We start from the raw sequence: 25,360 nt of genomic DNA on the forward strand, positions 1-25,360 counted from the left end.
AGTCTCAAAACGAAAAAGAGAGATTAATAATTGGCCTGTCAATTCCTCACACCCTCAGCAACACGACATCATCATCACCTCATCATCCTTTTCACACTTTTACATTTACATTTTCTGTGTATTCAAATAGGAGGTGCTTCCGTTAGAAAGCAGAGGTAACACAACAAGTTAGTGATGTCACCTCTCTTCTCCCAACATCTGGATCCTCTGTATCAAAGCCAGGTTGTCAAGTTCAATGGGAAGTGCTTCTACCCATTGAGTCATCTTGCCAGCCCCCTTTCTAACTGTCTCAATTGTAATCAATTTTAGCAACACATAGAGAGGGAATAGTAAACAACCATCTATGTGGACACTATCAAGTGATAGTCATGAGTGTTTTGTTACAAGTATCTCACTTTAATCTTGATATGTCTTTTAAATACCTATTGATCCACACAAAAACAGTGAGACAAAATCAGATTGCTTGTCCTGGCAACTTCCCAAGGACTAGATCATGAAACCTTGTGGTGTGGATTTGGGGAGACACCTCTGGAGCATCTCACTCTGCCTCCTCTGCTGTGCCTGGTGGCCTTGCCTTAGCCAGGCAGCAGTGTTCCTCTCTGGTTTCAGCAAGATGATGTAGCACTTGGGGATGAAGATGCCACCCAGAAGGCCAGCAGTGGAGGCCAGGATAGAGAAGATCTCTACAGTCACAGTGGACTTGCCCCGGGCACTGTGGTACAGGGGCAGGAAGTCTATCCAGACACTGCAGAACAGCAGCATGCTGAAGGTCAGGAACTTAGTCTCATTGAAGACATCTGGCAGGCCCCTGGCCACAAAAGCCACAGAGAAGGTACCCACTGCCAGGAAACCCAAGTAGCCCAGCACACAGAAGAAGATGGTGCCAGAACCCTCCTGGCACTGGATGACAATGTGCTGGGGTTCCGAGACCATATCCCTGTCTGGGAATGGTGGGGAGGTGGCCAGCCAGGCTCCACAAAGAACAACCTGCATGAAGGAAGCAATTAGAACCACTGAGGTGGAAGCCCCAGGGCTCAGGCATACCCGGATCCTGTCCCCTGGCCTGGTGACCCTGAAGGCCAGGACCACTGTGAGAGTCTTGGCCAGAACAGAGGACACGGCCACCGTGAACACCACAGCAAAGGTGGTCTGACGGAGGACACACGTCGAGACACTGGGTCGCCCAAGGAACAGCAAGGCACACAGGGCACAGAGGCAAAGAGAGAGCAGGAGTAAGTAGCTGAGACTTCTGTTGTTCGCCCTGACCACAGGGCTGTCTCTGTGCTTCAGGAACACTCCCAGAACCAGGACAGCCAGACCAGCCAGGAAGAGTGCCACCAAAGCCAGCATGAATCCCAGAGGTTCCTCAAAGGCCAGGAAGATCTCTGTCCTGGGCAGGCAACGGTCTCTCGTGTGGCTCGAGTACTGCTCCTTGGGGCACAGAAGACAGCTCTTCATGTCTATGGGAGACACACAGACACCATTTCTGCAACACTAAATGAACTACACCAGCTCTGAAGGAAGGCATTCCAAGCACTAAGTGCTCTTACAGCCTTTCCATCATGTCATGTATTTATGAATTTTTCCTGGTGACCAGGGCTGGAATGTCTGGTATTAGAGGTAGAGGCACAGAGGGAAAAATTGCACAGTCTGTGTCTATTTTATGTGAGGAGTCTTGTTTCTGTCTTCAAACAGTGTCTCATGTAACTCAGGCTGGCCTTGAACTTGTTGAGTAGCAGAGGATGACCTTGAACTCTTAAGTCTTCCTCCACAACCTCTCAAGGGCTGTGATTATAGGCCTGGACCACTATACCTAATTTATGTGAGTTTGTGTATAGGCATATTTGTGTGTGAACACAAGTATTTGAGTGGATGAACATGCATGTGGAGACCAGAGACGATCAGATATTGTTTCTCAGTCATTTCCCTCACCTTATTTTTCTAATCAAACTTATTTGTATATTTTGGTGCGTGTATGTTTGCATGGGCTCAGACATGCCAAGGTGTGCACGTGGAGGTCAGGACAACTGTCAGGAATTTGGTGATCACCTTCCTCCATGCGGGTCTCAGGAACTGAACTCAGGCTCTCCATCTGGGCAAGGAGTGCTTTAACTGATGAACCATTTCACCTGCCTCAGAAATGTACTGTTTTCTTTTAAAGTTACTTGTTTTACTTTACTTGCTGAAGTTGTGGTCTGTACACTTTCATAAACTGCAGAAGATGGCATCGTTTGCCCTGAAACTAGAGTTACAGATGGTGTGATCCAACACTCCTAACCACTGAGCCACCCTCTCAGCCCACTCTTCCCTTTAGTTTTTGAGACAGGATCTCTCATTGAACCTGGAGATCACTGAGTTGACTACTCTGACCGCCACAATCCTAAAGATCCTCCCTTCTGTCTCTGTCTCCTAAGTACTAGGACTACAGGAATGTGCCACCACACCTGGTCTCCTATGTGAGTTTTTAATGGGTCATTTCTTCCCAATAGTATCAGTAACTGATTATATCCACAAATGTTTTAGACTGAGCTGTGAAACCAAAATTTATATGAAGTCCTACCCCTCAGCATCTCTAAAGGGAACTGGATTTTGTCATAAGTAAAATGGAGATGATATAATAAAGGTTAAATCGGGTCAGCAGGGTAGATGCTAATACCAACATGGCTGCTAATCTAATAAAAAGGGGGAGTTTTAGCTGGGTGTGGCTGCACATGACTTTAATCTCAGCACTTGAGAGGCAGAGGCAGGTCAATTTGTATCAGTTCAGGGTCATATTGGTCAATGTAGTGAGTTCTAAGCAAGCCATGGTTGCATAATGAGACATTGTTTCCAACAACAAACAAAGATAGACAGATAGATAGATAGATAGATAGATAGATAGATAGATAGATAGATAGACAGACAGATAGATAAAGAAATAAATTACCTCAAAATGAGAGCACACAGAAAGAGGATGACTCCACCAGGGCAAGAATAGGACTCAGACAAAATCAACCCTGATGAAATCTTGACTTTGCATTTTCAGCCTTCAGAATTATACAGGCATAAGTTCTATAGCTCAAACAGCCACTGTGAATATGGTGGTCAGTTGCCGTTCAATCTCTAGGATGAATCCCACAAATACAGAGGAACAAATAAGTAACAAAAAGACAACCACCATGCAATTCCACTTCCAGGAGGTTTAAACAGTAACTGAAATCCATCAACATCCGCAAAAGCCAGGGTTGTGATTACAGGACCACTTGAAGCTGGTGGAGTAAGTAGCTTATGCCTGTTTCTTGATTGGATCCAAAGGATACATAGTGTTTGCTAGAGGAGAATTCACTAGTTTTTTGTGCACTTCTCTATCTCAATAAAGCATTTGCCTAAGAACAACTGTAAGACTATAGTTCTGGCTGGTGTTCCACAGGAAAGCAAAGACTTGCAACATCAGTGGATGGGTGTGGTGGTTTGACTGAGGCTGGCCCCCATAGTCTCATGGATTTGAATGTTTGGTTAATAGTTAGTGAGTGGATTGTTGGAGGTGGATTGGGAGGTGTAGCATTGTTGGATGTGAAATTTTGAAAGTTCAAATTCCCACACCAGGCCCCATGTCTACCTCTCTGCCTTCCTGCTGCCTTTGGAGCATAAGGTAAGCTCTCAGCTAGTGCTGTGCTACCATGCCTGCCTGCCTGAGGCCACACTTCCTGCCATGATAGTGACAGACTGAAACTCTAAGTAAGCCCCTAGTTAAATGCTTTTCTTTTAGAAGCTGCCTTGGTCACGGTGTCTCTTCACAGCAGTAGAACAGTAACAAAGACAATGGACAAGTACAGGAGGCTCACAGTGCCCTCTTGACCCTCAGATTCCAGCTCCACATGTCCTTACCTCTTTGGTCTGCAAACTGTCCCTCAGGGCAGGGACTGCAATCAAAACAGCAGTGGGGGGCTCCCAGCCTGGGCACTTGGCTGAACCCTGGAAGGCAGCTTTCACTGCAGACAGAGCTGGGCACCTAGTAACAGTGAGCATAGTGTCATCAGGGACTCTCCAGGAATACAGATGCTTGACCTCAGCCTGAGAACCAAAACAGAACAGTTGCCTCGCAGAACACTAGATGAAATGCCTTTCAGAAAACATATCTATCCCAGCAGATGGCAGATGGGAGATGTACCTTTGAGTGTAAACAAGGAAGGGCTACATCTGGCTTACTTAGCTAAGGGATTCAAAAACATAGCTAAACAGTTTGATGTGTTGTCTTTCCAGACTCTCTGGGGCTCCTATATCAACAATTAAAGGTATTTGGGCAGGACAGAGGGCTCGGTGGTTCTGAGTACAGGTTGCTCTTCCAGAGGAGCAGGGTTCAATTCCCAGCACCCATATAGCAGCTCACACTATAACTCCAGTTCTAGAGGATCCGGTGCCCTCTACAGCCTCCACAAGCACCAGGCATGCACATACTACACAAATATACAAGCTTGGAAATCTCCATACATGTAAACAAAACTTGAAAAACAACTGTAAGTATTGGCAGACGTTAAGAAGTGCTACAGTACTGTCAGGTCATTTTTGCTGGTGAATCAATATCATTCAGAGAAAGATCTGTTATGAGGTCAACAACATAGCCAGTTATAACTGACTGGCCCATCCAGAGCTGCATCAACTAAATGCACAAGCACAGATGAGGAGCCCTGGACTTTGAATTGCCCTGTCACTCTAACACATTAGGATAAAACTTATCACTGCAGTCAGGCAACTCACTTGAAGATCCTCCTTCAAATGGACCATTATCTTGCTTCCCAAAGAGACTTGAGGGTCTATCATGCCTACATGAACCAAGTGAAATACACCCTCAGGGGTCTTCTGCCCTTGTAAAATGTCAAATTTTGTCACCAAATCTCCATTGGCATCAAACATAATCTTGATTCCATCAGGAGTCTTGAAGTGCACCTTCCTGAGGGCAAGAAGCATCTGAAGAAGGAAGGGAGACATTGTACACTGGCAAGGACCGGTTCAGGGTCTTGTCTAAAATGCAACATACCATTCACCTCTGCAATGATACAGAGTCATTTCAACCAAAGACAGCACCCTTAGTTAAAAGGGAGATAAAAGACCTGTGATAGTTTTAGACTAACAAATATGATTAGTTATAATTAATTCAAAATTCATAATATTTAATCAAGATAATTATTAATCCTAGCAGTGTGTGTGTGTGTGTGTGTGTGTGTGTGTGTGTGTGTGTGTGTGTGTGTGTGTGTGTGTACAGCTCATTCATATTGAATAATCCAGAGAACAACTCTCAGGAATGTTCTCTCCTGCTGTCAGGTGGGACACAGGAATCTAACTTACGCTTGGGGACAAGTGCCATTACCCACTCTTCCACCTCAACAACCTTAAAATTAAACCCAAAAACATGACAATGTGGTTCCTGCTCCAGGGTCTCATTTGGCTGTGCACTACTGTCCTCAGTCTTCCCATCACACTCAGTAGACTCCAAATCCTAGCAGGACTTCCACAGACTTCCCCAGCCCACCTAGACCACCCATTCACTCCCAACAGTCTCCCATTATTCATCAGTCCTTCCCATGATGCTCTTCTATTTGCTCCATTCTAGGGTCTTGACACACGATGTCCCTGCCATCTGCAATGTAATCACTTCTACCTATGATGAGACTTCTCACCCTCTTGTCTGGAACTCAGATATTTCTTCATAAAAGGAACTTTTCCAGCCTTTCACTTCTCTTCACTCATTCCTCATTCCGTCTTCTTTAAATCTTCCTCATAGAGTATGCACACAGTTACCACCACAATCATATCTGGTTTGTGCTGTGTAGTCCTGTTTGGCCTTGAATTCAGGATTCTATGCTCTCAACCTCCTGTGTGCTAGCATAACAGGCATTGGCCACCAAGCCGGGCCTCATGTAATTTGAAATCTGTCACTCTCAGCCAAAAATCCAACAACCATCACTGTGCATCTGGTTGATAACCACATGTACATTCACCAAGCACATAGTAGAGACTCAGGTCATCTCAGTGAAGGTGATGAAAATATACCCTCTCCGTGGTCACCACTCTCTTTAGTTACCTCACCAGGGAGCAACATTTTTTCCAAGGGCCTCCTTACATATCTGGACCTAGGCTACCCTGAATGGATTTGAGAAGACTGATAGATTGATAGATAGATAGATAGATAGATAGATAGATAGATAGATAGATAGATAGATACAGACAGACAGACAGACAGACAGGCTGGTGCCAAGAATACCAAAATGCATTATATATGTATATGAATTTATCAGTAATATTTTAAAACAGAATAATAAGTGAGGACTTTGAGTTGGCTCAGGGATTAAAACACTTCCTATAAAAGTTTGAGGATTACACAGAGAAAAGCACGGTATTTCAGGGGTCAAGGGAAAGGATGGTGGTCTTATAATAGATATAAAAGAAGGAATTTAAACAAGGGACTGAGGAATGAAATTTCCATAGAAAGATCAGATATTTATTATAGTAGATTAATAGAATAATACATGACATAACAGGAAGTAGGAAATAACTTTGGTTATTTTAATTTAGTCAAACTTAAATAGAGGACATGCTGTCTAATTTTTCTGTAACCATAAGGCTTTATGATACCAACTCTAAGGGAAAAGATATTGAGTTAAAAGAATTTATTTTTTTTTTTGGTTTTAAAAGAATTGATTTTATCATAATGTTAGATTTTAGTTCTCATGATATTTTCTGTTTGCTCCTTTTGTTTCTTTACTTTGATATGCTTTTGTAATCATGGAAGACTTTAGAAAATGTATGTACCATGAAAAGTCTTTATAATCAATAATTAAAGTTTGTGAGGAAATTTAAAAAAGAATTTGAGAACTACACCTCAAGTTCCCAGAACCCATCTGAATTTTAGGTGGATGTGGCAGCACATCTGTAATTACATCCTCAGAATGTGGAGACAAGAGGAGCCCAGAGAAAGCTGACTAGCAAAACCAGCCACATCAACAAGTTCTGGGTCTGAACAAAAGACCTTGCCCTGCCCCATCCTGCCCCGGACTTCCCTTCTGGACAAGAGCTCCCATCGTGCCCTGGAGTTCCCATTTGGACAAGAGAGCTCCCCTCTGAACAAGAGAGAGAGACTTCCTGAATCTGTCAGCTCTGTTTGAATCAAGTGTGCGGATAAGGCCAAGAACGAACCACAAGGAGATGGGCAGACGTCAAGGCGGAAACACATACAACAAAATGAATAGCAATACAGCATCACCAGGACCTAGTCCTCCTCCAACACCTAGACCTGAACATCAGAAATTGGAAGAAACAGAAGAAAACAGCCTTATGAATGACATCATGAAGAAGGTAGAGGCTTGTGTAGAGGAAAAGGCAAAAAAATGGGAAGAACCTAGAGGAAAGGGCAAAATATAAAGAAATCAATAAAGTCCTGGAAGAAAACAATAAAGTACTGAAAGAAAATCAAGAAAAACCAATGAAACAAATGAAGGAAACAGTCCAAGATCTGAAAAGGGAAATAGAAAAAATGAAGAAGACACAAACAGAGGGAATGTTGGAAATAGAAAATCTGAGTAAACGATCTGGAACTTCAGATGCAAGTATAACCAACAGAATGCAAGAGATGGAAGAGAGGATCTCTGGCGTTGAAGATACAGTAGAAGAAACAGATTCGTCAGTCAAAGAAAACACTAAAGCCAACAAAGTCATGAACCAAAATGTCCAAGAAATTTGGGACACCATGAAAAGACCAAACCTACAAATAATAGGGGTAGAAGAAGGAGAAGAATACCAACTCAAGGGCACAGATAATATATTCAACAAGATCATAGAAGAAAACTTTCCCAACTTAAAGAAGGAAATGCCTATGAAGATACAAGAAGCCTATAGAACACCAAACAGACTAGACCCCCAAAAAAAGTCCCCTCGCCACATAATAATTAAACAACTAAACATACAGAATAAAGAAAGAATATTAAGAGCAGCAAAGGAAAAAGGCCAAGTGACTTATAAAGGCAAACCCATCAGAATAACACCCGATTTCTCAATGGAGACTTAGAAAGCCAGAAGGACCTGGACAGATGTAATGCAGACACTAAGAGACCATGGATGCCAGCCTAGACTAATATACCCAGCAAAACTTTCAATCATCATAGATGGAGCAAACAAGACATTCCATGACAAAGCCATATTTAAACAATACTTATCCACAAACCCAGCCCTACAGAAAGCACTGGAAGGAAAATTCCAACCTAAGGAAGTCAGATACACCCTCGAAAACACAGGCAATAGATAAAGCCACAGCAGTAAACCCCAACGAAGAGAAGTATACACACCACACCACCAAAAAACAACAGGAATGAACAATCACTGGTCATTAATATCCATCAATATCAATGGACTTAATTCACCTATAAAAAGACATAGGCTTACAGAATGGATACGAAAGCAGGACCCATCTTTCTTCTGCATACAAGAAACACATCTCAAATTCAAAGATAGACACTACCTAAAAATAAAAGGCTGGGAAAAGACATTTCAATCAAATGGTCTTAAGAAACAAGCTGGTGTAGCCATCCTGATATCCAGCAAAATAGACTTCAAACTAAAATCAATCAAAAGAGATCAAGAAGAGCATTACATACTCATTACAGGAACGATCCACCAAGATGAAGTCTCAATTCTGAACATTTATGCCCCAAACACAAGGGCACCCACATATGTAAAAGAAACATTACTAAAGATTAAATCACATATAAAACCCCACACATTAATAGTGGGAGACCTCAACACCCCACTTTCACCACTGGACAGATCTCCCAAATCGAAACTTAACAGAGAAATAAAGGACTTAACTGATGTCATGACTCAAATGGACTTAATCAATATCTACAGAACATTCCATCCTAACAAAAAAGAATATACCTTCTTCTCAGCACCCCATGGAACCTTCTCTAAAATCGACCACATACTTGGCCACAAAACAAATCTCAACACATACAAAACAATTGGAATAACCTCCTGTGTTCTATCAGACCACGATGGTCTAGTGTTGGATTTCAACAACAACAAAAACTACAGAAAACCTACAATCTCATGGAAACTGAATAATACTCAACTGAATCAACAATGGGTTAAGGAAGAAATAAAGAAAGAAATTAAAGACTTCCTAGAGATCAACGAAAATGAAGACACCACATATCCAAACCTATGGGACACTATGAAAGCAGTACTAAGAGGGAAATTCATAGCTCTAAATGCCCACATAAAGAAGTTGGAGTAATCTCACACTAGTGACTTAACAGCACACCTGAAAGCTCTAGAACAAGAAGAAGCAAAGTCTCCCAGGAAAAATAGACGCCAGGAAATTATCAAAGTGAGAGCTGAAATCAATAAAATAGAAACAAAGAGAACAACACAAAAAATTGATGAAACAAAGAGTTGGTTCTTTGAGAAAATCAACAAGATAGACAAGCCCTTATCCAAACTAACCAAAAGACAGAGAGAGAGCATCCAAATCAACAAAATCAGAAATGAAAAGGGGGACATAACAACAGACATTGAGGAAATCCAGAGAATCATCAGGTCATACTTAAACCTCTACTCCACAAAACTGGAAAACCGAAAAGAAATGGATAACTTTCTGGATAGGTACCACATACCTAAGTTAAATCAAGACTAGATAAACTATTTAAATAGTCCAATAACCCCTAACGAAATAGAAACAGTCATTAAAAGTCTCCCAACCAAAAAAAGCCCAGGACCAGATGGTTTCAGCGCAGAATTCTGCCAGATCTTCAAAGAAGAGTTAATACCAATACTCTCTAAATTGTTCCACACAATAGAAACAGAAGGAACATTACCAAACTCCTTCTATGAGGCTACAATTACCCTGATTCCTAAACCAAACAAGGATACAACAAAGAAAGAGAACTACAGACCGATCTCCCTCATGAACATTGATGCAAAAATACTCAATAAAATACTGGCAAACAGACTCCAAGAACACATCAAAACAATTATCCACCATGATCAAGTAGGCTTCATCCCAGGGATGCAAGGGTGGTTCAACATACGAAAGTCCGTCAATGTAATACACCATATAAACAAACTCAAAGAAAAAAACCACATGATCATCTCACTAGATGCAGAAAAGGCATTTGACAAAATCCAACACCCCTTCATGATAAAGGTCTTGGAGCAATCAGGAATACAGGGAGCATACCTAAACATAATAAAGGCAATTTACAGCAAGCCAACAGCCAACATCAAATTAAATGGAGAGAAACTCAAAGCAATTCCACTAAAATCAGGAACGAGGCAAGGCTGTCCGCTCTCCCCATACTTATTCAATATAGTACTTGAAGTTCTAGCCAGAGCAATAAGACAACATAAGGAGATTAAGGGGATACAAATTGGAAAGGAAGAAGTAAAGTTTTCCTATTTGCAGATGACATGATAGTATACTTGAGCAACCCCAAAGATTCCACCAAGTAACTGATACAGCTTATAAACACCTTCAGCAACATAGCAGGATACAAGATCAACTCAAAAAAAAATAAGTAGCCCTCCTATATACAATGACAAACAAGCTGAGAAGGAAATCAGAGATACATCACCCTTTACAATAGCCAGAAATGACATAAAATACCTTGGGGTAACACTAACCAAGCAAGTGAAGGACCTATATGACAAAAACTTTAAGTCCCTGAAAAAAGAAATTGAAGAAGATGTCAGAAAATGGAAAGATCTCCCATGCTCATGGATAGGCAGGACTAACATAGTAAAAATGGCAATCTTACCAAAAGCAATCTACAGATTCAATGCAATCCCCATCAAAATACCAACACAATTCTTCACAGACCTGGAAAGAATAATACTCAACTTCATATGGAAAAACAAAAAACCCAGGATAGCCAAAAGAATCCTGTACAATAACACAACCTCTGGAGGCATCACGATCCCTGACTTCAAGCTCTACTATAGAGCTACAGTAATAAAAACAGCTTGGTACTGGCATAAAAACCGACATGTGGACCAATGGAATCGAACTGAAGACCCTGACATTAATCCGCACACCTATGAACATATAATTTTTGACAAAGAAGCCAAAAGTGCACAATGGAAAAAAGAAAGCATCTTCAACAAATGGTGCTGGCATAACTGGATATCAACATGTAGAAGGCTGCAAATAGATCCGTATCTATCACCGTGCACAAAACTTAAGTCCAAGTGGAACAAGGACCTCAACATAAATCCAGCCACTCTGAACCTGCTAGAAGAGAAAGTAGGAAGTAGTCTTGAACACATTGGCATAGGAGATCACTTCATAAATATAACACCAGTAGCACAGACACTGAGAGAAACAATGAATCAATGGGACCTCTTGAGAAGCTTTTGTAGAGCAAAGGATACGGTCAACAAGGCAAAGCGACAGCCTACAGAATGGGAAAAGATTTTCACCAACCCCACATCTGACAGAGGACTGATATCCAGAATATATAAGGAACTCAAGAAATTAGACATCAAAATGCCCAACAGTCCAATTAAGAAATGGGCTATAGAACTAAACAGAGAATTCTCTACAAAGGAAACTCAAATGGCCGAAAGACATTTAAGGAATTGCTCAACATCCCTAATCATCAGGGAAATGCAAATCAAAACAACTCTGAGATACCACCTTACGCCTGTCAGAATGGCTAAGATCAAAAACACTGAAGACACCTGTTGCTGGAGAGGATGTGGAGCTAGGGGAATTCTCCTCCACTGCTGGTAGGAATGCAAGCTTGTACAACCACTTTGGAAATTAATATGGCGCTTTCTTAGAAAACTGGGAATCAATCTCCCCCAAGATTCAGCTATACCACTCTTGGGCATTTACCCAAGGAATGGTCAACCACACCACAAGAGCACTTGTTCAGCTATGTTCATATCAGCATTGTTTGTAATAGCCAGAACATGGAAACAACCTAGATGCCCTTCAACTGAAGAATGGATAAACAAAATGTGGTACATATACACAATGGAATACTACTCAGCAGAGAAAAACAATGACATCATGAGTTTTGCAGGCAAATGGATGGATCTAGAAAAAATCATCCTGAGTGAGGTAACCCAGACTCAGAAAGACAAACATGGTATGTACTCACTCATAGCAGGATACTAGATGTGGAACAAGGATGACTGGACGGCTATTCACATCACCAGGGAGGCCACCTGGAAAATAGGACCCCAAGAAAGACATAGAGATCGCCCAATGATGGAGAAATGGAAGAGATCTACATGAACAGCCTGGATATGAGTGGGGGTAATGAAGGGTGAGGGTCGAGGGAAAGGGAGCTTGGGGGAGCGGGAGATCCCAGCTGGATCAACAACAGAGAGGGAGAACAAGGAATAGGAGACCATGGTAAATGAAGACCACATGAGAATAGGAAGAAGCAAAGTGCTAGAGAGGCCCACAGAAATCCACAAAGATACCCCCACAACAGATTGCTGGCAATGGTCGAGTGACAGCCCGAACTGACCTACTCTGGTGATGGGATGGCCAAACACCCTAATTGTCGTGCTAGAAACCCCATCCAACTACTGAGGGATCTGGATGCAGAGATCCATGGCTAGGTCCCGGATGGATCTCTGGGAGTCCAATTAGCGAGAAAGAGGAGGGTTTATATGAGCGAGAATTGTTGAGACCAAGGTTGGATAAAGCACAGGTACAAATAGCCAAACGAATGGAAACACATGAACTATGAACCAATGGCTGAGGGGTCCCCAACTGGATCAGGCCCTCTGAATGGGTGAGACAGTTGATTGGCTTGATCTGTTTGGGAGGCATCCAGGCAGTTTGACCGGGTCCTGTGCTCATTGCATGAGTTGGCTGTTTGAAACCTGGGGCCTATGCAGGGTCGCTTGGCTCGGCCTGGGAGGAGGGGACTGAACCTGCCTGGACTGAGTCTACCAGGTTGATCTCAGTCTGAGGGGGACACTTTGCCCTGAAGGAGGTGGGAATGGGGTATGGACTGGGGGGAAGGTGAGGGGGGGCCGGAGGGGGGAGAACAAGGGAATCAGTGGCTGATATGTAGAACTGAATTGTATTGCAAAATAAAAATAAAAAATTAAAAAAAAAAAGAGACCTTGCACTAAAGAATAAGGTAGAAGAGTGATGGAAGAATGATGTACACATGAGTGCACCCCCACCACATGGGCCTGCATGCCAATGCACATGAGCCCATAGACACGTACCACACACCCAAAAGAGGACAAATGAGTAAGTAGCATTTGGTATCTCTTTGAAATTCTGATTTGTATCATGCCTATACTGAAAATCAACTACTGTTTATCAAAGCTCAGTTTTAAGACACTAAAAGAAATCTATTTATTGTTATATGAAATTTTAATTTTATTAGGAACCCTGTATTTGCTAAGACAAGTGATGCTACAAGGACTGGACTCATCTGAGATCACACACATAGCATGGAATCCTTGTCCATTGTTCCTTCTAAGATTCCTCTTAGATACAAGTATGAGGAATCCTTGCTTAGGCATACAGTCAGCTTTTCTGTAGCTTAGTCAGAGTCAATGTACTCTTCCCCAAACATACCTGAACCACTCACACCACACATGCCTCTCTCACCTGCCAGGGTTGGAAGTCCTGAGAGTCTATAATTTTCCCATGCTGGTGCCCATGGGTTATCATGTCTTGCAGGGCATGAGCAATACTGTAGACAGCTGTGTAAGCAACATCAATTTTACTCACTTCTGGGAAAGCATACTGCTGGTTTTTCAGACTCTCATTCCCTGAGCACAACTGGACACCCTCTGTCACTGTGCTGCTCTGGTGGGGCCATGTACAATTAAAGGTGAACTCCCAAAACTTCTTTATAAACATGTCTTCTGTGTTCTGGCTGGGCCGCAGGCGAGCAAGGAACTCAGGAAAGTCAGTTGCCCTGCTGCTGTGAGGCAGAAGACCAAATGTGCTCTGCAATACCTGGGAAATGCCTGGAATGGTCAGGGCAAGAGCCATGTGCAGAGTGTCCTTGCTGACCCAGACATGGCCTGAGACAGGGACATCCAGTAAGCCATACAGGATGAGCTGGAAATTAGAATTGCTTAGGAAAACCAGAACAACCCTGGCTGTGGATTTTTGCATCGTCTGGACTATCTCTTCAATCTTCCCCAAGGACTCATGGGAAGGAACATGGAGGGTATACTCAATGCACACACCAGCTGTGCTCAGCTCCTGAGTGGCCAGAGAGCTGGCCTGCTGCCCAAAGTCATCATCATGGGCCAGAATGGTCACCCAGGACCACTGAAAGTGAATTATCAGCTGGGCCACTGCAAGAGAGGATGTGAGGTCACTAGTCAGTGTCCGCATGAAAGATGGGAACTGGATCTTGTCACTGAGGATGGGTAGTGAGGATCCATAACTGACCTGTCAAGGAAGAGCCAGGATAGAAGAGTGCAAGAGATCTGAACTTAGGCATGGGCTGATGATCTGGTTTAAATGTAGGAAGGAAGGGGATGGAGACATGACTCAGCAGTTTAGAGCCCTTGTTGTTCTTACAAAGGACCCATGTTCAATTCCCAACACACACCTCAAGTTGTTCACAGCTGCCCGTAACTCCAGCTCCAGGAAATCTGATACCTTCTTCTGGCTTCCTCCTGCATCCGTGGCATAGACTCCAACATATACACATACTCATATATGTATATTAAATTTTAAAACATAAATTATTTTCATGGAAGGACTTGAGCATCCTGATTTGAGAATTGTGCTGATTCAACAAGCAGCTTTGTGGCCCTCACTGACTGATCATCCCAGACACAGCCCTGTGGCTTCTGGAATGAAGCCCAGAACCATAGCTTTACCTGCTCCCCTCTGAGCATCTGTCCTTCATCTGCCATCTCATATTCGGTTCCTGTACTTCAGCTAGGATTGGCCTGACTCTCTGGTTTGCACACAGCTATTAGGTTGTTATATTTTAAATTCATGTGGGTTGTGTGTGTGTGTGTGTGTGTGTATGTGTGTGTGTGTGTGTGTGTGTGTGTGTGTGTGTGTGTGTGTGTGTGATGGTGCATATGTAAGGATCACACCAAATTGTTGGAGATTGTCTCGGGGTAGGAATGATGTGGTGCTGTACCTTTGGGCTTGTGGGGAATGTCTTTCTGCAGGAGGATGAAAATGTTCTCAAATCAACTGTGGTACTCATCCTAAGATAAAAGTCACTGAATTGTTCACCTTAAATGGAGAAATTATCCTCAAGTCACCTCTTAAACCTATGAACTGAAGAGATGATTGTCATATATGGCCAACCTTGTGGGAATGACACTGATGGCTGGGTTACATGGAACATCCAGGGGGTAGATGGGAGCAAGTGGCATGAGCCCAATTGCCTAGACTCAAATTCCAAACACCTACAGCTAGAAGAACTTACTGATAAATCCGTGTGTGTGTGTGTGTGTGTGTGTGTGTGTGTGTGTGTGTGTGTGTGTGTATGCATGTGTATTTATTTCTCTGTGAGCTGGAAGGATATCTCCTCAGGTAAAGGTGTTTGCCACCAAGCCTGAAAATCTGAGCTTAATCCCCTAAATCAACATAGTAGAAGAAAAGAACTAACACCTTAAAAATGTCTTCTGACCTCCACATGGACACCATTGCACTGGTGCTGAGTACACACACACACACAGACACACACACACACACACACACACACACACACACACACACACAAATTATAAATAAGGGTTGAAAAGATGGTACAGTGGATAACAGTACTTGGTGCTCTTTCAGAAGATCTGAGTTCAAAATCCAGCTCACTTGTGACAGATAAAAAACATCTGTAACTTCAGTTCTAGGGAATCCAGTGCCTTGTTCTGAATGTCCAAGTGCAACCAGGCACATATGTAATATATATTTATATAGATACATATATACATAGATATATATGTGTGTATGTGTGTGATACATATATGATATATTGATATATGATATATGAGAAAAATGTGTGTGCTTATATATACATATATACTTCATATATTTATTATATATATGAGAATGCAAAATACATATACACATTAATAAAAACTATAAAAATATATTTTTAAATAAAAAAAGGAAATTTTCCACTAACTTCATCTTTGAGAGGGATGATAGTTCTCTCTAAACTCTAAACATGTAGGAGAACCGTGTTGGACATGGAGAATATTTACAGGGAGACTGGCTCCACAGTAGAGATGCTCACTACTGTGACCATCACCACTGTTTTCACTACCATCTGTAAGGGATTGCACAGTAGAGCTGCTCACTACTGTGACCATCACCACCGTTTTTACTACCATTAGTAAGGGATTGCACAGTAGAGCTGCTCACTACTGTGACCATCACCACTGTTTTCACTATCATCAGTAAAGGATTGCACAGTAGCGCTGCTCACTACTGTGACCATCACACTGTTTTCACTATCATCAGTAAAGGATTGCACAGTAGAGCTGCTCACTACTGTGACCATCACCACTGTTTTCACTATCATCAGTAAAGGATTGCACAGTAGAGCTGCTCACTACTGTGACCATCACCACTGTTTTCACTATCATCAGTAAGGGATTGCACAGTAGAGCTGCTCACTACTGTGACCATCACCACTGTTTTCACTATCATCAGTAAGGAATTGCACTACAATCAGGAAGGAAGGAGACTTTCAGCAACTCACCTGGGGAAACTTGTACAGTCCCAGAAGTCTGGCCATGGAGACAGACAGGGATGACCGCGTGTCCCCAACCAAGGCAGCCTGAGGAGAGCCATGCTGGCATGTGTAGTTGGGGATGGGCTCCTGCTGCCTCGTGAGAAAGCTCATTGTCTCATGGAGGGCCCCATGTACTGTGTCCCCAGAGTTTCGAATAGAGAAGCCCAGGGTCACATTGGGCAACAAGTGAGCACTCCTATTAATCTCCTCAATGGCAAAGACAAAACTCTGGGCCACCCGGTAGCCCCAGTTGGAAACTCTGAGGGAAAGAGAAGCCCACATTCATCACTCATGATGGGGTAATGGAACAAGAATAATCACAGTGACTCAAGGGATACATGTAAAACCTACATCTCCACAAATACTTGTACACTGATATGCAGAGGAGCACAGTTCAGAATACATAAAGGGAAGCCAGAGGGAATGAGGAAACAGTGATCTGAAGGGACAGTTTCAGAAGACAGGAGGGATAAGTGAAGATGTATTAAACAATCTGAGTGTGGTGGCGTCATGTTGGGAGACAATTGTTGCTGTTTGTTATGGCAAGGGTGTGTGGGTTCACTGGGATCCATGGAAAGAAGAATCAGAGGCATCTTAAAAAAGAATTTACCCTTTGGTGGCTGCAGGAGGGTTCAGCTTCAAAGGACCAAATACTTTCCTTGTACTGAGGGCATTTTTATTTTCTCTCTATTTACAGTTTAGCCAGTTAATTTCCATACCTTCAAAGCAACCTAAAAGGAGCTCCCAAAGATAAAATGCCAACTGCAAATTCCTTGATTTCGCAGGTACCACAGTTTTCTGGGTTTTCTGAACCAAGTTTTGCATAGGCCTTTGATCCTTGGGAGACTCCCAGACAAGGTTCACATAGGACAATAAGAGAAACAAAAGGTGTTGGTTAAACAAAGGGTGGATTAGGGCTAGGTGCTACTCTCCAGAGCCAGGCCAAGAGTAGCTCAGCAGGAATGCAGCCACAACTTAATCCCAGCACTCAGGAGACAGAGGCAGGTGGATCTTCCTGAGTTAGAGACCAGCATGGATTACATACCCAGACCCAAGAACCAGAGAAACATACAGAATCTCTGTGTCATGAAAACAAAGTAAAAATCTATTGCATTGTATAGTTGGTTACAATTTATAGCAATTAAAATCTATTTCAGTAGTACTCAACCCAAGAGCCAGAAGACAGGGAGAAGAGATATGAAATACTGTCTTTAGGACATGACACAGACATTGCAGGCCTGTCAACAGCCAAGCATGCATTGGAAGATTCCTTGGGTGGCCCTACTCTTCCCTGCTGAACTACTGTCAACTAACGTATTTTGGGGAATAGACATTCATTGCCTTCAGTCATGTAAGGAACAGGTGAATCCACCAAGCTGCAGTGGACAGTTCCGCACTAGCAATTGGTCCTGGTTAAAATCAGTGAGTCACAAAACAAAATAGCATGAATGTGGGAAAGTGACCTCCGAGAATGAGAAGGGAATTTCAAGTGGGAAGGAAGAGAAGAGAGTCTGTGGAAATGAGAATAAACAATATAAATGCATGTAACCATCAAAGAACAGAAATCCACCTGCTTCTGCCTCTTGAGTAATAAGACAATTAGCAAGCGCCACCACATCCAACTGATGCTGTTATATTTTAATTAATTTTTAAACTTAACATCAAGAGTAGATTTGTTATTGTTTTGAGGCCAAGACTTCATATCACCGAATGCAACCTCACATACACTATATAACTTAGAATGATATTGAACTCCTTTTACATGTATATGTCTATGCACATATGGATAAGAGAGAAGTTGACTTCTTGTAGCATCTTCAACCATGCCCTGCACCTCTGTGTGTGTGTGTATGTGTGTTTGTGTGTGTGTGTGTGTGTGTGTGTGTGTGTGTGTGTGTGTGTGTGTGTCAGAGTTGGTATTGTGTGCATGGTGTATCCCTATGGAGGGTAAAGGCTGATGATATCTTTCTCAATTGCTTCTCCACCTTTTAAGGAACATTATTCTGTTTTCATGTGTGTATATGATGTCTCTGCAGACCAATACATGCTACAACACATAGAGGTCAGGAAACAACTTTTGAGTCAATTCTCTCCTTCCACATTTATGTGGGTTTCAGGGAGGGTTCAGGTCATCCATTAGACTTGCATGCCGAGCACTTTACCCCATATGGCATCTCAAGGGCTCCTCTTAACTTCCTTTTTGAGACAGGTTAACTCACTGAACCTGGACTTCATCCATTCAGATAGACTGGCCGGCCAGTGACCTTTGGAATCTGCCTGTCTCACTGTTCCTAACCAGGGTTACAGATGCTCAACATGCTAGGTTTTCACATGGGTGCTGGAAATTCAAACTCAGGTCTTCAGGCTTGCACAGCAGACAGGACACCAACACAGGAATTTCCTCATCCCCAAAGACCTTCAATTTTAGATTCTCCTGTCTCCACTCCCACATTAGATTTTAAATGTTCACATCACCAAACAATAAGTATGCAAAGTGATGTGTTTCTGGTGGGTTGATTAAATATTCTATATTGTATATGTTCATTAAAATACATCTTTGTGCAAAATACATACATACAATTATTACCCGATGACTTAAAAAGCAACATGGGATCCAGGTATGATGGTACACACTTGTGATTCCAGCACTCAGGTTGTGGAGGCAGGAAGACAGTGAGTTTTAGGCTAGCATCACCTACACAAAAAGACCCTCTCTCAAAAAAGAAAAAATACTCAAGGACAAGTCATTGTGATCACTGTGTTGATGACTCATGCTTGTAATCCTGTGTTTGAAGGGCTAGTCTGAACTACACAAGGAGTTCCAGACGAGTTAGAGCACAAAGTAGAATACTGTCTCAAAGAAAAGTAATAAAAACGGTGATAAATATGAAAAATCAGTAGTGAAAATCTCTTGCATTTATAGCTGATTACAAAATGATGGTAGTTACTGTAGAAAATACTGGGATTTTTTGCTTGTTTATTATTTTGGGGTTTTTTGATTTTTGTTTGTTTGTTATGTTACGTTTTTTTGGGGGGGTTGGTTGTTTTGGGGTTTTGGGTTTTTTTTTTTTTTTTTTTTTTTTTTTTTGGTTTTTCGAGACAGGGTTTCTCTGTGTTGTTTTGGGCCTCTCCTGAATCTCGCTCTGTAGACCAGTCTGGCCTTGAACTCACAGAGATCTGCCTGGCTCTGGCTAACAAGTGCTAGAATTAAAGGCGTGCGCCATCGCCGCCAAACTAGAAAATAATCTTAACAACTCTTTTTGACTCAGGTCTCATTATGCACCCCAATCTTGCCTGTAACTAATAATGCTCCTGCCTCAGCTTCCTAAGGGCTAGGAGTGCAGCCATATGCCCTATGCTCAGTCATTGCTGCAATGAAACACCAATAAAGCTAAATACAAACATTTAAAAACCAAATAATATCCCAAATACTTGTTTTGAAAACTACTACGTGCAACAGTATTTTGAGAGAGATGGGACAAAAACATCCTAAAGTGCAACTGTGGGTGGCTCAGGTCATAAGTTTTATCTCCAGCACCTAAGGAACTGAGTTGGTGATATAGTCCAGCTATCTCAGCACTCAGAAGGTGGAGGCAGGAGGATCAGGAGGATGATTTAAGGTCATCTTCGACTACCTAGTGAATTAGAGGCTTAGGAGGCTTAGGAAAAATAACAAGCAAAAAGAATATAGTACAGAGGAATCAGGGAGGCTGATAAATAATGAAAAATCTATTATTTACACACTAACCATTCAGCAAACACACCTACCTAGACACCACATTAGGAACCAAGGATATACAAAAGAATCAAGAAATGCCCCCTGGTCGGTGGAGCACATACATTACAGCCAGTACATGAGCAGTCTATATTTCAGTCTGGTACAAACAAGAAAGACAGACACACAGAGGTGATGTAAAAGGATAGCACCAGAGATACTGAATGTATACACAGAGAAAACTGGTGGCCATCTAGCTGGGATTCTGAAAATCAACCCTTATCCAAGGCTACAAACAAGCTTGTAAAGCTGCTTCTGGATTTCAGAGACTCCTATCCCTCATCCAGCTCTTACCTTGAAACCAGAAGTTGAGATGGTGGGGCAGTGAAGTCAGACAGGTTACCAATAGAGAGGTCAAAGATGGGGAAGCTGCCCCCCACTATTACATCTCCAGGACGATCAAAGTGAGACCTCTGCCTTGGCAACAGCCAGGATCTTGGTGCAGAAAAGGCAGACCCAGAAAGACAGCCAAAGAGAACAGGAAGGAGAGTACACAGCCACATGCCTGCTGGGGGCCAGACAGCCAGTGACAGGAAAGCCCCACATGGGGCAATGGTTCACAGTGAAGGGGGCTTTTATCTGGGAGACTGCCCTTGATCAAGGACCTCAGGCTAGGACCACATTGGGAGCTAGAGGTTTGCAGGCTTTTGGGAGAATATTGATCTGAGGTGGTGGAGGTGGATGGCAACTAAATCCCAGAGCCATTAAAAGTTTTATCCCCTTCTCCTGAGGCTTCATGGCCTCTCTGCATCCAAGGTCACAGCTCTGGGCATCATCTGCAGACTACAGGAAGGGCGACAACAGGTCTGACTGTCTCCTGGGGGACTTGCAAGTGCAGGATCAGCTGTGCTCAGGGAACTGTTTTGTAGAGAGACCAGGTAGGTACAGGAAGCAAACACCTGAATAGCTAAAATGGAATATTTCTTTCACACTCTATGTTCTGGGTGATCTTTGCTATTCCTTAAGGAAATTTTAGAGTGGTTTATCATGGATAATTTGGACATACAAACAACCAATCAGTAGAAAACAATAAATATCCGTGTCTTTGTAGAGTCATGAGAAATCCTCGAAAGCAACTGAGCCATTCTTCTATCATTTGAAAACAGATCCTAACGCTGCCACGATGGTTTTCAGGTAAAAATCACTTGATACACAAACCTGATGACCTGTGTGTGATCCTAAGAACCCACATAGAGGTAGGAGAGGACCAACTCTACAAAGTTATCCTCTGACTCCACACACAAGCCATGGTGCATACACACACACACATACACACAAACACACACACACACACACACACATACACACACACACACACACACACACACACACACACACTTTATACAGACAAAAAAGATATATTCAAGTAAGAACAAAATTCTAAACTCTGTTACTCCAACAGATGAGTATAATTTTCTAACATAATCATAATTCCCACACTGAAGCCTAAAATGGAGCCAAAATGATGGCTCAGCACCTTAGCAAGTAAAGGCAGCCTGATGATCCTCATTAAATGTACAGGTCCTACGTGATACGAGAAAAGAACTGGCCTCTCAAACTTATCCTCTGACCTCCACATAGTGCTTTGGCACTTGCATGTCCAAAAACATAGATGGGAACATGCACACACCAAATCTATCAAGCAATAAATGTATAAAATTAAAAACAGATAAATAAAACCCAGCAATACTCCAGTTCACTAATATTTCAGCCTATGCTTATTGAACTTTGACTTTCAATGTTTGATCTTTTCTTAAATATCAGGTAATATGGAAGTTCACACTCTGTAATTGATAGATAATTCTTTATTAATACAACCTTTATTGAGATATAATTCACGTAATGTACAGTTCATCCATTTACATTATGCAACTTTATTTTTTTCCTTTTTTATTGAGAAATTTTTTATTCATTCCACATGCCAACGGCAGGTCCTCCCTCATCTCTTCTCCCACTCCCTCCTAGCGTTCCCCAACAGCCCACCCCACAGCTCCTCGTCTAAAAAGGTATGGTCTCCCATGGGGATTCTGGTACATTCATCTGAGCCTGATCCAAGCCTCTCCTCTTGGATCAAGGCTGTGCAATTGTCCCACCATAGGCAATTGGCTCCAAAAAGTCAGTTCATGCACCAGGGACAGATCCTATTCCCACTGTCAGGGGCCCCTCAAAGAGACCAAGCTACACAACTGTCTCGCCCATGCAGAGAGCCCAGTCCAGTCCCAATACAGACCATGCACATCTGTCAGTCCAAAGTTCATGAGTTCCCACTAGCTTGGTTGACTTGTATCTGTAAGATTCCCCATCATTGTCTTGATGCACCTTGCTCACAGAATCCCTCATCTCTTTCTTAGACTGGAATTCAGAGCTTGGCCTGGTGGTTGGCCATGGCTTCTGCATCTGTTTCCATCAGTTACTGAATGAAGGCTCTATGATGACAGAGTATTCACCAATCTAATTACCTGGATAAGCCAGCTCAGCCACCCTCTCCACCACTGCTAGTAGTCTAAGCTAGGGTCATCCCTATGGATTCCTGGGAATTTTCCTAGAAGAAGGTTTCTCCTATACCAGTGATGGCTCCCTCTATCAAAAACTGTCCTTCAATGCTCTCACACTCTGCCCATGTTCCACCTCAATGATCTCATTCCCCCATGCTCACACCCACCGCCTCCTACACTCCATTGCTCCCCTCACCCACAGTTTACTCAGGAGATCTCATCTATTTCCCATTCCCAGGGCATTCCATGCATCCCTCTTAGGGTCCTCCTTGTTACCTAGCTTCTCTGGAGCTGTGAGTTGTAGGCTGGTTGTCCTTTGCTTTACTTCTAGTATCCACTTATGAGTGACTACATACCATGTTTGTCTTTTTGAGTCTGGGTTACCTCACTCAGGATATTTTCTTTTTCCATCCATTTGCCTGCAAATTTCATGATGTCATTGGTTTTTTACCACTGAGTAATACTTGATTGTGTAAATGTACCACATTTTCTTTATCCGTTCTTTGGTTGAGGGGCATCTAGGTTGTATCCAGGTTCTGGCTACTACAAATAATGCTGCTATGAACATACTTGAACAAGTGTCCTTGTGGTATGATGGAGCATTCCTTGGGTATATGCCCAAGAGTGGTATCATTGGGTCTTGAGGTAGATTGAGTCCCAATTTCCTGAGAAACCACCATACTGATTTCCAAAGTGGCTGTACAAGTTTGCACTCCCACCAACAATGGAGGAGTGTTCTCCTTGCTCCAAATCCTCTCCAACATAAACTGTCTTCAGTGTTTTTGATCTTAGTCATTGCAACAAGTGTAAGATGGTATCTCAGAGTTGTTTTGATTTGCATTTCCCTGATGACTAAGGATGTTGAGCAATTCCTTAAATGTCTTTCAGCCAATTGAGATTCTTCTGTTGAGAATTATGTTCATTCCTGTAGCTGATTTTTTTAATTGGATTGTTTGATATTTTGATGTCTAGTTACTTGAGTTCCTTATATATTTTGGAGATCAGCTCTCTATCAGATGTGAGATTGGTGAAGATCTTTTCCCATTCTGTAAGCTGTCATTTTGTCTTATTGACCATGTCCTTTACCTCATAGAAGCTTCTCAGTTTCAGAAAGTCCCATTTATTAATTGTTGCTCTCAGTGTCTGAGCTACTGTTGTTACATTTAGAAAGTGGTCTCCTGTGACAATGCATTCAAGGCTACATCCCACTTTCTCTTCTGTCAGGATCAGTGTAACTGGATTTATATTGAAGTCTTTGATCCACTTGGACTTGAGTTTTGTGCATGCTGATATATGCAGATCTATTTGCAGTATTCTACATGTTGACATCCAGTTATGCCAGCACCATTTGTTAAAGATGATTTCTTTTTCTAATGTACAGTTTTGGCTTCTTTGTTGAAAATCAGGTGTTCACAGGTATGCGGATTAATGTCAGGGTATTCAATTAGATTCCTTTGGTCCACATGTCGAATTTTATGCCAATGCCAAGCTGTTTTTATTACTATAACTCTAAAGTAGACCTTGAGGTCAGGGATGGTGATGCCTCCAGAAGTGGCTTTATTGTTCAGAATTATTTTGGATATCCTGAGTTTTTTTGTTTTTCATATGAACTTGAGTATTTTTCTTTCCAGGTCTGTGAAGAATTATGCTGGGATTTTGATGGGAGTTGCACTGAATCTGTAGGTTGCTTTTTGTAAGATTGTCATTTTTGTTATGTTGATTCTACCCTTCCAGAGCATGGGAGAACTTTCCATTTTCTGATATCTTCTTCCATTTCAATCTTCAGAGACTTAAAGTTCATGTCATAGAGGTCTTTCTCTTGCTTAGTTAGAGTTACTCCAAGGTATTGGATATTACTTGTGGCTATTGTAAAAGGTGATGTTTCTCTAATTTCTTTCACAGCCCATTTATCATTTGTATATAGGGGTTACTGATTTTTTTTAAATAATCTGGTATCCTACCACATTGCTGAAGGTGTTTATCAGCTGTAGGAGTGCTCAGGTAGAAATTTTGGGTAACTTATGTACATGATCATATCATCTGCAAATAGTGAACGTTTGACTTCTTCCTTTCTAATTGCTATCTCTTTGATCTCCTTTTGCTGTCTTATTGTTCTACGTAGAACGTCAAGTACTATATTGAATAGATATGAGAAGAGTGGAGAGCCTTGTCTTGTTCCTGATTTTAGTGGAGTTGCTTTGAGTTGCTCTCCATTCAATTTGTTGTTGGCTGTTGGCTTGCTGTAAATTGCCTATATTATGTTTAGGTATGTTCCTTGTATTCCTGATCTCTCCAAGACCTTTATCATGAAGAGGTGTTGTATTTTATCAAAGGCTTTTTCAGCAACTAATGAGATGATCATGTGGGCT

General features: G+C 42.1%; 1 protein-coding gene across 1 annotated transcript; it reads right to left on the reverse strand.

Annotated features, from left to right (window-relative positions):
- Nucleotides 1-486: 486 nt before the first annotated feature.
- On the reverse strand, nt 487-20,999 carry LOC128124030 (vomeronasal type-2 receptor 26-like). Its single transcript, XM_052760265.1, has 6 exons — nt 20,791-20,999; nt 16,689-16,980; nt 13,613-14,410; nt 4,738-4,947; nt 3,868-3,991; nt 487-1,460 (listed from the first exon to the last, which is right to left on the reverse strand). Exons 1-6 carry the CDS (start codon nt 20,997-20,999, stop codon nt 487-489), a joined length of 2,607 nt encoding a protein of 868 aa, XP_052616225.1.
- Nucleotides 21,000-25,360: the final 4,361 nt, after the last annotated feature.

Source organism: Peromyscus californicus, unplaced genomic scaffold (genome assembly GCF_007827085.1).
Source record: "Peromyscus californicus insignis strain IS unplaced genomic scaffold, ASM782708v3 Scaffold_4__1_contigs__length_199733344, whole genome shotgun sequence".
Taxonomy (NCBI): Eukaryota; Metazoa; Chordata; class Mammalia; order Rodentia; family Cricetidae; genus Peromyscus; species Peromyscus californicus.